General features: G+C 30.1%; 1 protein-coding gene and 1 non-coding gene across 3 annotated transcripts; both read right to left on the bottom strand.

Annotated features, from left to right (window-relative positions):
- Nucleotides 1-8305: 8305 nt before the first annotated feature.
- Nucleotides 8306-10296, bottom strand: LOC105784018 (uncharacterized). Of its 2 annotated transcripts, none has more exons than XM_012609766.2 (2): nt 10111-10296; nt 8306-8884 (listed from the first exon to the last, which is right to left on the bottom strand). In XM_012609766.2, exon 2 carries the CDS (start codon nt 8841-8843, stop codon nt 8550-8552), a length of 294 nt encoding a protein of 97 aa, XP_012465220.1. In that variant the 5' UTR covers nt 8844-8884; nt 10111-10296; the 3' UTR covers nt 8306-8549. The 2 variants fall into 2 exon arrangements, with proteins under 2 accessions (XP_012465220.1, XP_012465219.1); XM_012609765.2 differs by having other exon boundaries at nt 8306-8969; nt 10111-10293.
- A 743-nt stretch (nt 10297-11039) lies between these two features.
- On the bottom strand, nt 11040-14420 carry LOC105784017 (uncharacterized). Its single transcript, XR_008193014.1, has 5 exons — nt 14344-14420; nt 12364-12496; nt 11411-11558; nt 11157-11338; nt 11040-11055 (listed from the first exon to the last, which is right to left on the bottom strand). It is a non-coding gene; the product is annotated as an uncharacterized LOC105784017 (transcript).
- Nucleotides 14421-16066: the final 1646 nt, after the last annotated feature.

Here is a 16066-nt window from a genome sequence, read left to right as displayed (position 1 = left end):
TCAACATATCAAATTTGCATATAAGGCTATTTTAAGTGCATTATAGGTACATACCTTTCCATTTGGTCATTTTGCATCTATCCAATCATTCAACAAGTCATTTAAGTATTTCTAACCACAATACACTAAGGCACATCCAGCTAACCAATATATAACCCAACCATTCATCTAGCACACCTCTTGCAACAAATCCAAGCAATAAAACATCCAAAAACCAATTATGAAAGTCCTTAAATAGTCCATGTCACATGCCATCCTTTATTAACCAAGAAACCATCTCACATGCACAATCAAGATGCTTTGCCTTGGGATCACAAGCTTGCTTACTTCACCACTCTTCTCAAGCTATTTCTTTAAAAAAAAATAAAAACAAAAGAGTGTGAGATTAAACAAGCCCAATGAGTGTTTAAGATTCTATAACAAACCACAAAAACAAGAGTTAAAAGTAAGCATGCTGAACAAATTTATCACTTAGTATCTTCAAATATCATATTATGTTGATACATTGGAAACTTGTGAATATGAAAATTTATACAAATACCTCTCATTGGATACTCAGATCTCTATCACATCATGACTCAAAAGAGCCTACATGCCCCAAGTAAGTGTAGCATTAAGCTAGCACTCAACAACACACCAACATATCCCAATGAATGGAGCAATGTTCTACATTCCCTTATCCCTCCAAACATGTCCAAATAACAAAGCATATAAATGAGTACTCAAATCCTATGGCATGCCAACTATATTCAATATTTTCAAAAGTTCACAAGGCCAACATATCCATTTCACACATTTATTTTTTGGTTTATGCACACTTACACATATCATACTTATCATGATCAGACACTTATCACATGTTCACATAATGCAGTTCAAGTGCAAACTCTTTGTTTATTGAGCCAAATACACTTTCATACCAGATATGTGTGCATAAAACTAGCTGCTCAAGGCATGTTGAGACATATACTCAACACATATAATCATATCACACACTTAAGCATTTCACAAGTCATGTAGGCTTTATTTGCAAAATATCAAGCTCAAGTAATAACACTTACTCTTGGGACTTAGATTAGGTGATTAGACCACCTAAGCCTCCCCTTTAACTCACTAATTTGTGCATTAATCATAGCACACCATACCACTCACCTTGATCAAGCTTTGCTTCAAAGCTAAAGCTCAAATATAAAAAAATAATCGGGTTTTTGAAATTTATCATGTAATTTTTATAAATATCATAAATGAAATATTTATCATTTAATTTTATGAAATTTATATATATATATAAAAGTGATAAACGATTACCCCAAGGAATATGCAATTTCAAAATATCGTACATATAAATTTCATAAAAATTAAATGATAAATTAAAATATTTTCTTACATATAAATATTAAAATTAAATTAACTTATATATTAAATGATAAAAAATAAAATGAATATAATAAAAAAATTAAATTACCAATTTGAGTTTTAAATATCAACAGGAATTAGCTTTAACGGGTTTGGGCTTTAACAGTATTAAGTTTTAATGAATATTTGGGTTTAAAGTTTATATTTGGGCTTGGGTATGTAAATGGGTTATGGGCTTAATTGGTTTATTCAGTTTAAAATGTCAAAATCGAAAACCGATTGAATAAACCAATTAAATTAAACATGAAACCCGAAGGAACCAAATTCATTTTACTTTTTTGGTTCGGTATTTTTTTGCACATCCCTAGCCCCAGCACTTGCACACTGGGTCGTCGGCTAGAGAATACCCCAGTCACCCATGTTGTCTTGTGCGCCTGTTGGGGCGCAATGCCCCGATAGTCCTTACGCATTGTTTGTCTAACCGGGGTTTGATTCCCTAACCTCCCACATCAAATCCCGATTTCGGTCATCTGTTATTCATTTCTAGATCAACTTGGGAAGGTGTCCACCACACTTTTCTAGGATTCGTCAAAAATTTTGAGATTACAAAAATTCTTAGTTCGTTTCTATCTCACATAGTTTTTCTAATTTAAAAAAATAAAATTAAAATTAAAAACTTGCATAGAGATGACAATCTACTATCTAATTACAAACCCGAACATTTTAATAAACTTAAAATACAATCGATCTAAAATCTAGGAACCATAATTTTTGGCAAAATTACCTTATAATAGTTTACCTTATAATAATTTATAAAATAAAACATCCACAAATTCACATACATGAATTCAAAACATAGTTATAATGCAAGAATGTCACTTCTTATCAAATTTAATCAAACAACCAAGTAAGTGAAAAAAATTGGTAAACCGGTTTACATTATAAACATTGCACAACTTGGCTTTGATATCAATTGTTGGAAAAATATGGCTTAGAAAACATGTTTGAAATACAACAAAAACTTAAAAATTGTCAAAAAAAAAAAACTTATCCGTTGTGTTATTTATAGTAATAAACCTTCTTACCCGAATTTTACCTATGTTTTCTGAATGGGCAGGTTAGATCGTTCCCAGCTTTCAACTTCTCAATCTTTTTCGCTAATCTCCACCTCGATTTGCTAGAGTATGGGCTCTATTCTCAAACATGTGGAAACATCCTAGGGCTAAAAACCAATTACTGAAGAAAAAGGAATTATTTAGTATAGAATAATTTCGTTGTATTTTGGCAGAGTAACCTCGCAGGTGAATGATGTAATTTGACCAAGCCGATAGTTTTTATTTATAGATAAACTAACAAGAATCTCAATTAAACAAGGTGTAATCGAATCATAATATTTTAATAAGAAAAACACACTCCCACTAGGAGTGATATAGATAACCAGTGGGAATAGCCTCTTTTGGGACTAGGGTTTGCCACTTACAACTATGTATTGGACCTACTTAGGCATCGTCGTGTATTTGGTATAATTATATGTGTTATCCAGTCTTCAAACCAACTCATATAATTTATCCAACCCAATAAATAATTTTCCTATACCCAAAATAGTATTCATTCGATTAAATAAATACACTTAATTAAATTGTTTTCTCAACCCAATTCTAATCTCGTTAAAGTTATGATGAATTTACTGTATTAGAATTTATGAGTAAATAAATTTAATTAACTTTTTATATGAAATTGTGATGACTAATTAATTTAATCTCCAATTCAAACTTCAATTATTTAATTATCATTTAATTAAATAACAATTTGAAGAAATTAATTTAATCTCAAAGTTTATGGCTAGAAAACACATCAATTGCGGATAGTGATCCATGCGATCTATTTATCTTATCCGTTGTTTCATATATTCACATCATCAATTCAAATGAAACCCTCAAGGATGTATCGAGTTAGAGGAAGGACTGGTTGACCATATATAATTAACGCTCAATTAATTTATAATTGAGTTACAACTCTTCATCTATTAATTACAACATTATTTAGTCATTGAGTCATTCCACTAAACTACCATGATTGAGCTCTCCTTATTATATACCATTACGAAAGCTACTTATCAAGTGCTCGTCCAATGATCTTATCATATGTGTGTTACCTTCATAGGACATCCTAAATCTCTTTGGGATAAAACATGTTCTCCCAATATGATCTTATTTTATCTCATGGTAACCATTACATATTTATTTATGAAAAAATCAATTACTAACACATAGTAATTAAATCATTCGTCTTTAGACTAATAATCTATGACCACGTTACTTTTCCATCTACCATGTAATGCCGATGAGAGGATATCATTTACCCTTTTTTGGGTTATGAATTCCACTATTTTAAGTGAAGCTATGTTATGCAAAAGTTGTATACCCAACATACCAACTTTCAACTCTATTACCAATTGAACTCAAGCTTTTAATACTTCGAAGCATATGAGTCACGCACACATAGTTCGTCACTTGCTCATGATTAAGGTAAGTCACACTAAGACTGTCACAAGTGAATGATTCAATAAATGGATTTAGGATTTATTCTACCTAGGTCTTGCTCGATATAATGTCAGTTCAAATAGTCATATCTATGTCTCTATCTTCTAGGAGTCATCCGCTACAATACCCAATATAAGGTATCTCTCTAATTGGATTTGATGGATGACATAATCATCATTTGATCGACTTGTTCAATTTAAATTAGACTATGGGCTATTTAGATTATCTACTAATATAAGTTATCTTATCACATTATGATCCAGCCACATAATGTAACGTAATATTAATTGAACATTAGATAATCATTGAGCTAATATTTACTTTTTTTATTTGCATGAAAAAAACCATTGAGGACAAGAGATATTAATGAGAATAATAGAATTTTATTAAACCAATTTGTTCATAAAATTACAAGTATATTGACGATATTACTACACTAAGGGCATTAGATTTCAACACTAGCAATTAGTCTCTCATTACTTTGTTGATAACTAAGAGGAAGCTTGTTGGAATTATTCCCCTTATCAATAAACAACTTTATAACTACGCGCCTAGGGTTTAGCGTATTGATAACATTAACAACAAGTGAGACTAATTTTAACCAACAAACACATGCACAAGTGGGGTTCCTTTTGATTAGATCGCATGTCCACATAACATGAATTGCATACGTAATTATAGCCAGTCATGCTATTTAATTGTGCTATTCATCACAAGCATTAGAATCAATTAAATAATTACATATTTAACTATTCTTATTGACAAGGCAAATATTCAAAGAAATTGAATACGATACTAGTATTCAACAAATCTAAATATTTGTAATTAAAACAAAAGATATGAAAATACTAAAGATCAATGAAAATATGAAGAACAACTAAATCTCACTTACTTTTAGAATCAAACTTTGAAATCTCTTTAATTAAGATAGAGTTTATAAATTCATGGAGAAAATAAAACTAAGGTAGCTTTGTTTAGGTATTAACCTAATAATGTCTATTTTTATTGGGAAAAAAATCACATAATGGAGAAAATATAAAAAGTTCCCTTAGTTAAACAAAGTAAAATTTTCTATGTTTCTCGGCAGATTTTCGCGTCAAACTTCCAAGATATTCTTATACACCTTCTTGACTTTTTCGGGGCTCAAGTTGTAAAATAATTTTGGTTAGATCTTTCAATTCCCTTTAAAATGGTACATTATGAGCCAAGAAAGGAGTTCTATAGCTCAAGTTATGGCAAAAATACTTAAATAGTAGAATTTACGCACTTATAATTCGCATTGCCTTCACCAATCGAAAGTTCTTTTTCCCTTTCTCTTCTACATTTCAATGTTTTCATGAAATAACTTTGAATATCGTGAATTTTTTAACCAAAATCCAAACAAATTTCTTCTCCGAGCTTTGACACTAACCATCAGATCGACTTGGATCTAAGGTATATTTTTCTACTTGTCGATGGGTATTGATCCACTGTACTGATTATTGAATCATCGCTTGAACTTTGGAGCTTACTAGACAGACCTTTTTTTTTTCTTTTAAATAACAACTTAACAGCTCGACTCAAATAAAAGCTTTTGAATAGTTTAGTGACTTAAATGAAAACTTTCGAATAGTTAAATGACCATTTTGTAACATTTTGAAGTTGAGTAACCAAAATGTAAACTTAGTAATAATTTAATGACCTTGAGTGTAATTTACCCTTTATGTTATCACAATGATATATTAATATTAAATAGATATTCTATTTATTTTTATTTTATCTGTAGTTTTTATACTATTTAATAATTTTAATTGTACTTAAAATGAATTATTTTTTAATATTTTTATTTAACTAATAAATGTTTCCAAACATTTAAACAATTTTAAAAAATACATATTATGGAAATTAAATATTGATAACTCTAAATTATATAGATTTTTAGAGAAACTTTTTACTTAAAATTTATGCAAATCTCAAGTATTTTGATAACAAATTATGTGTTTTTAATACATATCGAGAATGTTGGCACAATTAAATCAATATTATAATATTTGAGTAATTCGGTGTTAAATTAACAAAATTTTACTTTATGTTGCTACATTTCGAAAATTTCATAATTTGTGCTATAATTGCTGCAGGTTGGTATAGTGATTTGTTCGATGTTCGAAGCCAGTATGAGTGGCACATGCACATGAGCTAAACAACAACCAGCATAGGACGGCAAGCTAAGGCATTTGGACTCAACAAAATTATTTTAACCCAGTTTGGAAGTGGGTTACTGAAAAGAATAAGACTGTCTTCTATATTAGAGCCCAAACCGTCCATTAAAGGGGAAAGAAGCCCAATTTCAGCAATGACTTGATAAAGCAACCCAATCAACTTTGGAATTTGAGGGTTCTTACATGTGTAAAAAATCACAAATCATCCCCAGTCAAACCCTATAATTGCCGTCCAACCCATGCCACAAATCAAGCAAGAATCAAGCTTGAATCATGAAAAAAATCAACCCCTCTCCATCAAATATGTCCAGCCATGCATGAGAGATTTCTAAGAGATGCTCATGTTAGTTTTAGCAAACTCCCAAGCCTTCCCTCATGTATAAATACCACCCTTATTCACCTCTCAACTCATCCCATAATTCATTCATTCAACACACTCCTTTCTCTTCCACACCTAAAGCCTTCCATTTCCCTTCATTTTCTCATCCTCTCTTTGAGAGTTCTCCCAGTAAGCAATTCTTGAGAGAAAAGCTCTCTTGACCGGCCACCTTGAAGAGTAATTTGCATTGGAGCAACAACGGAAATCAAAGGAAGCCACCATAGATAGTTCTCGGGAAATCATCAAATTCATCTCAGAGTTTATTCTTCCTTTCTCTTTTAATTGTTCTTAGTTTATAAGCATGATTGCATATTATTTGATTGTTTTTCATTAATAATAATGACTTAAATTTGTTTCAGCTAGGATGGTTACAACACCTTGAGTCAATTCGTTCAATTCATGTTTACATTGTTCCGTGCCTCAATTGTTTATGCTTCCAATTAAAATCATTCATGTTATTTATGCATTAAGATATGTTTTACTGCATTAGAATTAATCGCTTAATCCGAACCAGATGGTGATTAATGAACGTAATAATTAGAAGATGCATGCTTAATTTATATCCAAACAAGAATGAATTAAAGGTTCGTAATAATTCCAAAAGAACACTATTAACTTGCATTACTTTATATTTATGTAATTAAATTATTTCAAACCTAATCTGTCTACGTTACTTTGCATAAATTCTAAGAAATCCTTAGTTAAATGATGACATAGAAATATATAAGTTTTTTCTAAGTGACAAATGTAAGCTCTCGAAAGAGCTTATGATTTAGATTTCAAGTTTATAAATGATCGAGTTGTCATGAAATTTGTTTGGAACATTGTTAAACCATCATCATTTTTTTTCTTACAACTCATGCATCATTGGTAGGAGCAATTCAGTACCACACACATCATTGGCAGATAATTCTAGCAACTCAATCCCTTGACACGAGTATAAAATGAATGTTGGAGCTCAACATGTTAAATACAATCATTTACGTCGTCATCATCACCATCATCTAAAATATTCCAACATCTCCATGCTGTCTTTGTGTTCTTCTCATCTGACTCCATTATCACAGCCATGTTATTAAACAAAGGAAGACCTAATGAAGGATTTCAAAGCAAATTTTATAGCCTCCAAACCATATTTTCCTAAAGTCATCCTGCAGGGGACCAAAAATGATTCCCACAAACAATACTTTTGATTTCTCCCTCTCATCTCCTCACGACAGGCAACACTCTCGGCAGCCAAGCCAACATCACTGCTACATTCATTTTCAATGCGTTGTCGGCGCCTGCCATCTCCACCTTTTCCCTGATCATTACAACATAGCTCTCATCCAGTAAAAAGCTCTTAGCTTACAGAAAAAAAAGGGTCATTACAACTGTTACCATTAATCATTCCTTGCCATCCATCTTCTCTTGGTTCGTTTCATCCTAAAGACATGTTGACACTGCAAAAGAAATCCATCCACTACGTCCTACATCACCCAAAAGAACACCCCACCATTGAAAAATCCGACTCCAAACAAGTCATGCACATTCACACCCTATCAAGATATGATCAATACTTTCCTCACAAATCTGATACCAATTACATAAACACGAATTATCCCATGACAACATACCTCTACTTCGGCACAGGAATCCTTTAGTTGGGATACCTTTACCACCCAATAACCCTAAAAAAACACATCTTATATTTTAACAAATATATAACAATATAAATACCAACCGAAACAGAAAAGATCGGACAATGAACTGAAGATCAGATTGATGAGGAAAAGGAAAAAGGAAAAAAACAGACCTGAAACAACAGGAATGTAATTCGAGAAGGAAAGGAAAAAAGAGTTGAATCAGATAAATCACAAGAAAACACTTGAATTTCAAGCGAACACTTCTCTTAATCTCAAATTACAGCATTTTTCCTAGCCAGTATAAAGTAAAACAAAGTAGTAAGAGATTCAACATGTTAAAAACATCAATATCATTGTAATATAGTTTCTTTTTCACTGACGATCATAAAAAGGATCTTTTTTTCTTCTTCTTCCAGAAAAAAATATGATCACAAAGGCATATTGTTGTTCAAGTTTCAGCATTTTTCTTAGATGAACTGACATTGCAAGATGATAACCCTATTGTATCAGGACTCTTTAACTGATCAAGTTGCTTCTTACCACGTCGAAGCAAATATTCTATATAGAGGAAATTTTTGCGATCTACTTGCTTGGAATTCTGACGGAACTCAGCCGAGACAATTGATTCAATCTGGCGTCGGTCTTCTGTAGGCTTCGAACGAGCTGCTCGCAAAAATCCTCTGTATAAACTAAGTACTTGCCTTTGCATCCCAGAAAGTTTTTGCCCTTTGGATGCACCCATTGCAACTAATCAATATATTCTGCACTGGATGTCTCTAAAAGCTGCTTACAATGTATTTTAAATGGTATTCAAGTCAATACCAATTGCAACTGTGCTACCAAAATCAGCAGGACTACACAAGCATACCTATAGAAAGAATAACACCAAACCCCAGTTTTGTAAATGAGCTGAACATATAAAACAATAGACAAAGAGACTGAACAGAAAGACAAAATTTTCACATTCAATAACATGACAATCAAACAAATAAAAAGGGCGCATAAACAAGCAGGAGCATCAAATAGTATCAGTGAATATTAAAAAAGAAAAAATCAACTAACAGTCCCAGATCACATTACAGAAAACAGAAGTGCAAATAATTTTAAATTAGAAGTACCAACAACAACTGGAATGATGGTTACATGTTACTTGGATTCAGGTATGACTATGAGTATTGTCACAGGTATGATCAAAATTTTCTTTTTCATGTACTTGGAGGAACATTGGAGATCATATATATACTGACTTTAAGAAAAATGAAGAATCTGAGCAATATAGTGATGGTTATTGTCTCAAGTCAACAGGCTTGAGCACCTTGAATACTTGAAGTAGAAAATCATTAGGCCACCTAGACGATAGAGGAAGAGTGTGGTTGCTATGAGAAGTTTGGGTATATTGATCATTATTTAAAAAACTATGGCTTCTTTATCTTAACAAGATCACCAGCACCAACACATTATCATATCAACTTATAGAAACCCAATAAGTTTGGATTCAGCGTACATTCTAAAGCAATCAGTTATTGCAGATGACAAAAACTGGAAGAACGAGAAGCAAAGCAAACAAGTTGGCAAAGCAAACAGTGCACGACCACCATCATTAAATAGGGTTGATTGGCCAATTTATGTAACGATAGTGCCTATTTATATTAATTTTCTTGTTGTTTCATATCATCTAAGAGACATTTGTTAAGAAACTCATGCATGAATCCCTAAGAAAAAGAATAATAAAAGAAGATGCAATAACCCAAAGAAGACTTCTATCGAACATATTGTGAGTTGCTTATGAAATGACCCAACCATCACCAACTAACAAATATGCTCCCCGAAATCATCCAATAAATAGATTAACAGCAAATTATTTGGAAGTTTTCAAAAGTAAAAAGAAAGAAAAGTTTGGGTTTGTAGAAAATCGAAAAATTTCAAGGATAAAGCACCTATTTTGTTTATGCCGGTAAATCTATTCTGTTTGCGGGTGGAATTAAGAAAAAAGGATAAAAAATGAATACCTGGAATGGAGGATAGCTGAAAACAAGCCTTGATAATTGCAAATTGGAAACCAGGAAAGTGTAAATGTTCCTATCCCTCACCCTCTTAATTGACACAAATCAATTTCACTTTTCCAGAATCACCGATCGCAAAAACACACTCCACTACTTTATATTCTGGATTTGCATATTTCTTTTTATTATAATTTTGTGAGGTAAATTTGGTTCATTAAAATGGAATAGTGTTGCAGCTGTAATGAAATAAAGCTCTAATTAGTAATTCAATTACTTAATTAAATATAATAGAATAAAATTATAATAGTATTTTGTATTTGATTAGATGTAATAATGTTATAATAGTATAAGAAAAAAATTAAAATAACTAGAATATCCTTAGCAGAATTTTTCTAGGTAGATATTATTTTTATTGCTATTAAATTTTAATAGGATTAAAAATAATAACTAATTTAATTATTTTTTAAATATAATTATTATTAAAATATGAATTAATACATATTATAACCCTTAAACTAGATAAATATTATTTATTTTATTAATACATATTATTAAATTTAATAATAAATAATAATTTAATCATATTTTAATATAATTATTACCAAATATAATTTGATAAAAATAAAATAAGTAATTTAATAACATTCTTAATATAATTATTATTAAAATATGAATTAATAAAATCATAACATAATCTCATGGGATCATAGTTGCCAAAAAATAATTATTATTCTCATTTTTATGTATATAAAAATATCAAACATCTATACACCAAACAAGCAAACAAACCCCTATTTTAACTTCTCTATATTTTCCCCCAACCTATTAACATCAATTCCAAAAATACTCCCCAAAAACATCAAAAAGGAAAAAGGGTCCTACTCTGCCATTTATGTATCTTCAACTTGAATCACTTTTCATACTCCCCATGTTCTTCAATTCTCTTGGTCTCTGCATCATGCCAAAACCCAACATCAAAAACATGAATAATAGCATAAAAAATTATTGCATTGTAGGAAATGTAAAAGAAGAAAAACCAAATCATATATTACTTTCTTAGAACTCTTCTTCTCCTTAACTGGAATCTTCCCATTCTACAGAAAAAAAAATATTTGACAGATCTAGCAAGAATTGTTGTGATCGAAGATGCAATATCTTTGACATCAGCTGCTTTCAAAGAAGTCAATGATAGTCTCATCACGGCCTTGAGTAGTACAATATAGTGATAACTTTTCTGCATCAAAGGATATATTTAGGAACTTCCTCAATATAGTGACAATGCAAGGAAAGAGATTGTTAAACTCACCTCATATGGGCAAAGCTTGTGAGAAATAAGCTCAGCATACTCCAGAAAGTCACTTTCAAATTTGGGAATAAAATTATCAAGAGTCTTATCATCACCTTTCTTGGAAAATAATTCAGCCATTGATTTATAATCAGTTTATTCCACAAGCCTATAATAAAAAGCAAAATGTCAGATCATGGCACCTTATTGACAAAAAAGCAATGAAGAAAAAAAAATCACCTTTAGATATATACACATATATATACACACACAAAAATAAAAAACGGGTGGAGGATAACAATAAGACTTTAGCTAATTTAGAAACAAACTACAACGAAATAGTTCTAAATAGAAGTCAGCAAATTTAACTTCTAGCAGTATTAAGATATTCATGCCAATGAGTTTATAACAAAAGATCTAGGAAAACACTATGATTCTATCAATATCCACAAAATTGTTATAAGTGACACTATAATTAGCCTTAAAGCAAATCTTATGCCACCATAGAAAAGGATATAGGGAGAGGCTCTATCTACTTGGTTCTAGATCCAAATGGTAAGAATAGAATACATGAATCACTATTAATGATCGATCAAATTTCTTAATTGATGCAGTTGGATGGTAATGGATCACATGGAGATTTTCTTATCACATCAAGAATGAGGCGCATCTTAATAGAGTTTGAATTACCAAATTTAAGTTATATTCTTATCCATCTGACAATGCCAGGAGATACATGTATCAAAAATCAAATCAGGACCTATCCAGAAATAACTAATAACTTTCAAAATAACACAAGCAAATCCATATACCATGCTTAACATTTGTAACCAGATTTTTCTTGCCTATGTTTAGTTGGTTTAAAAGGTTGCAATTTTGAACATGTTTTCCAGTATAGAATTTTAAGAAGCAATAAAAATATTCATAGGACCAAAGAGCCCCGAGAACAAAATACTAGTAAACGTAATTAATACAAGTTACAATGAAGAGGCAGAGCAAGTTCATCTTCATCCTCCCATGATTCCTTGATATCAGAGTCATCAATATCTTCATCATTCCATTTGCTTTTAAGTTGTTCCTTTGCAAGGAGAGGTGGAATCTCATCCTCTGCAACAATAGCATACAACTTCCTGAGCAAAAAAAAAAAAAAAAAGAGGGATTTCAAGAAAAAGGGAAACCAAGAATAAAAACAATGACATAATGCAATAGGTTCTCCAACTAAGATTGGAAACAGACCATAATCTTTAGCACTTATTAACAACTCAAAAACATATGAAATACGAAATAGAAATGAATCTAGTTTAAGGTCTCTTTACACTTTAAAATTCCTATACAAAACTACGAGGTGACCATCAGGTAATGTTTCAAGAAAAGAACTAGTGAATCCTAGCAATTGAAGCTAATACTAGATACCCAAGATGTTGCCACAATTACTGATCTTCCACTACATACAGTTTTTCTTTTAACAAAAAGAAAAAAAATCTCTAAATTTCTCTTTTTGGTCTGGTAACACCATAGCCAATTTTCCAAGAAATTCAAAGGAAACACATTTGAAACATCTCAACTCAACCTCATAAAATCCAAAACCAAAAACAAGAAAAAGCCCTAAATTTTAATAAACCCAACAAGCATTTAGCTCTAAAAACAAAAATTTCCCACAGTCAAGTTCATACATAATAAAACATACAAAAGAAAATAGAATCACTTAGGGGTGAGCAAAACTCGATTCGACTCGAAAAAATAAAATAAAAATTCGAATTTCGAGTTAAACGAATCGAGTTATTCGAGTTAATCGAGTTATTCGAATCAACTCGAATTTTTTTCGAATTTCGAGTTCGAATCGAGTTGAGTTTTCGAATTCGAATAACTCGAATAATTCGAATATCAAACTATAATATTTTACATTTTTACCCCAAACTCCCAAACCTTTTTACTTTTCCCTCAAAACTTTTACTCCTTCCCACTTTCCCTCCAAAACTTTTACTCCTCCTCCCAACCCCCAATCTACCCAAAATACATTTTCCACCAAAATTTTACTCTCCCATTTATTTTTCTCAAAATTTTACTCCCAAAAACCCTCAAAATCTTTTATTTTCCCCCAAAATTTTTACTCCCTCCCACTTTTCCCCTAAAACTTTTATTCCCTCCCCATCTCACCTCTCATCTATCCCAAACCCTCTCCCCTCCAATTTTCTTTTTAATATTTTCCCTCCAAAATTTTACTCCCCTATTTACTTTCCTCAAACTTTTATTCCCCAAAACTTTTATTTTTCCCTAAACTTTTACTTCTCACCCTTTACTCCCAAATAAAAATCAAAATATCCAAAAAAATCACTAAACATAAATAGTAATAATTTTTTTATATCTACTATTTATATTATTAAATTAAATTTCACATTTTATATTATTTATATTATTGAATTGTTTAGTCATATTGAATATTTATATTAAAATTGAATTATTAATTATGCCATAAAATATTCGTGTTAAAATTTTATATTGGTATCAATTTCACATTTTATTTTTAAAATAACTTTTATTAAAAATCATATTTTTACATTTAATATATTTTTAATTCTAAAATACATAGTGACAAGAATCAAGATAATTGAAACAACTAAGCAAGCAAAGAAGCTAACCAAGATATGAAAAATTAATAAATAAATTATGAAGTGATGAAAGTTAATAAAAATTTAGATTAAGGTGGACAAATTTTATTACAATGGTGACAATGGTTACAAGGACCCAAAATTATTTTTTAAAATTTAACTTGAACAAATATATTCGATTCGATAAAACTTCAAATAAAGTTAAGATGATAAAATGAGATTCGAAAACTCGATTAACTCGAAAATTTTTTATTCGATTCGATTCGATTCGATCGAATGCTCACCCCTAGAATCACTTATCAGTCAAAGAATTAACAACAAATTCGGGCCAAAATTAAAACTTACCCCAGTCTTCCATCTTCACTTAACAACAACTCACCTTGTTATCTTTCCAGCATTTGTTAAATCAAAGCAATGAAATCATAAATGCAGTGAAAAAAAAAAGAAAAAAAAAGAAGGAAAAAGAAAGGGTTGCAGAATGAAAAAAAAAAAAAGGAAACGTAGAGATGAGAAGAAAAGAATGTTACAATTTATTCATACTTTGGGTAGAGGTGAGGGCAAAAATTGAAATTGGAAAAAGAAAATTTCTTATTCCACGAGTTGAATGACGATTCAGTGATGAGAGAAAGGAATGATTGCCGTTTGAATGTTTTTGAGGTGAGAATTTAGTGAGGGTAAGATAGGGCTCTTCAAGCAACGAATGGGTAAACGGTGAAGAGGGAAAGGAATAGAAATCCCCAAATATTTCTGCTTAAGCCCAGAATGGAATACACCCGTAATAGGGTATTCCCTTAAACCAAACATCTATTTAAGTGGGCTTGCAGAATAAGCTTGTAATAGGCAGGTAATGGCATAGCCATCACCTTCAACCAAACATCCCCTAAAAGGTTTTTATTCAAAAATTATTTTATTTATTTATTTATTTAAAATATAACTTAATAAAATCTCAACTTCATTTGTGAAGTTTCACCACGCTAGTGTACCAAATAATTATATTTATAAATATTGTAAAACTTTCTCCTTTTTATAAATAGACTTATTACTTTAATCTTGTACTATATTTAAAAGTTTAAATTTAAATTCAAAAATTAAAAAAGGAATATTTAAAATTAAATATTTTGAATTTGACCAACTGTTGACTACCAATGATTAGCATTGATCGATCTTTGATTGGGAGTTATCAGGAGTTTTCTTTGAATTTTAAATGATTTCATAATTTTTAAAAGATATTTTTTGTAATTTTCTAAAATTATTAAAATTTTATATTTTATTTTTTTCAATGATTAAGTTAATCTTTTCATTTTTTCATTTATATATTATATTTTTAAGTTAATCTTTTCTTCTTTTTTTGAATTTTGAATTTTTTTGAATTTTAGAATTTTGAATATTTGGAAAAAAATTAAAATTTATACAGCGATTCTAGAATATGTTTTTAAAATTGTATTTTTTTGTAATTTTAAAATTTTAAAATTTTTATTTTTAAATAAAATTTTCAATATTGATATAGTATTATGACTTTTTAATTTTTAAATTTATATATTTTAGAATTTTTAAAATTTTATTTTAAATTCTTTTGAACTTTTGAATTATTTGTATATTATATATATGATATTTTACTTTTTTTAATAAATATAATATTAAAAATAAAAGAAGATTGATGTGGAGCATTCTAATATCATCATGAGTCAGTTTTGTTTTAATGATGTGGGTGAATTTCTATAATGGAGGATAATTTAAGTACTAAAATAAAATGAAAAAATGTTTTAGGTACTAAAGTGAGAAAATAGATATGGTTCAGTGGCCAAACTGAGCATTAAGCCTTATAAATATAGCATATTTAGATTACGCATAAACTATACCATTAGTCAATCTAAGTAGGGGCTCTTCCAATTTTGGTCACCCAAAAATGTAATTGATCTAATTGGTCACTCCACTTGGAAAATAGTAATAGAAGACTAACGGTGCATTTGTATGAATAATTTTGGAGTGGCCAAAATAAGAATAACCCCTATTTAGAGTGATTAATGAGTAGTTTACTGTAAATTTGGAATAACTAACGTGAAAATGC

This window comes from Gossypium raimondii, chromosome 13 (assembly GCF_025698545.1).
Source record: "Gossypium raimondii isolate GPD5lz chromosome 13, ASM2569854v1, whole genome shotgun sequence".
NCBI lineage: Eukaryota > Viridiplantae > Streptophyta > Magnoliopsida > Malvales > Malvaceae > Gossypium > Gossypium raimondii.
This window is presented reverse-complemented; position numbering and strand designations above follow the sequence as displayed.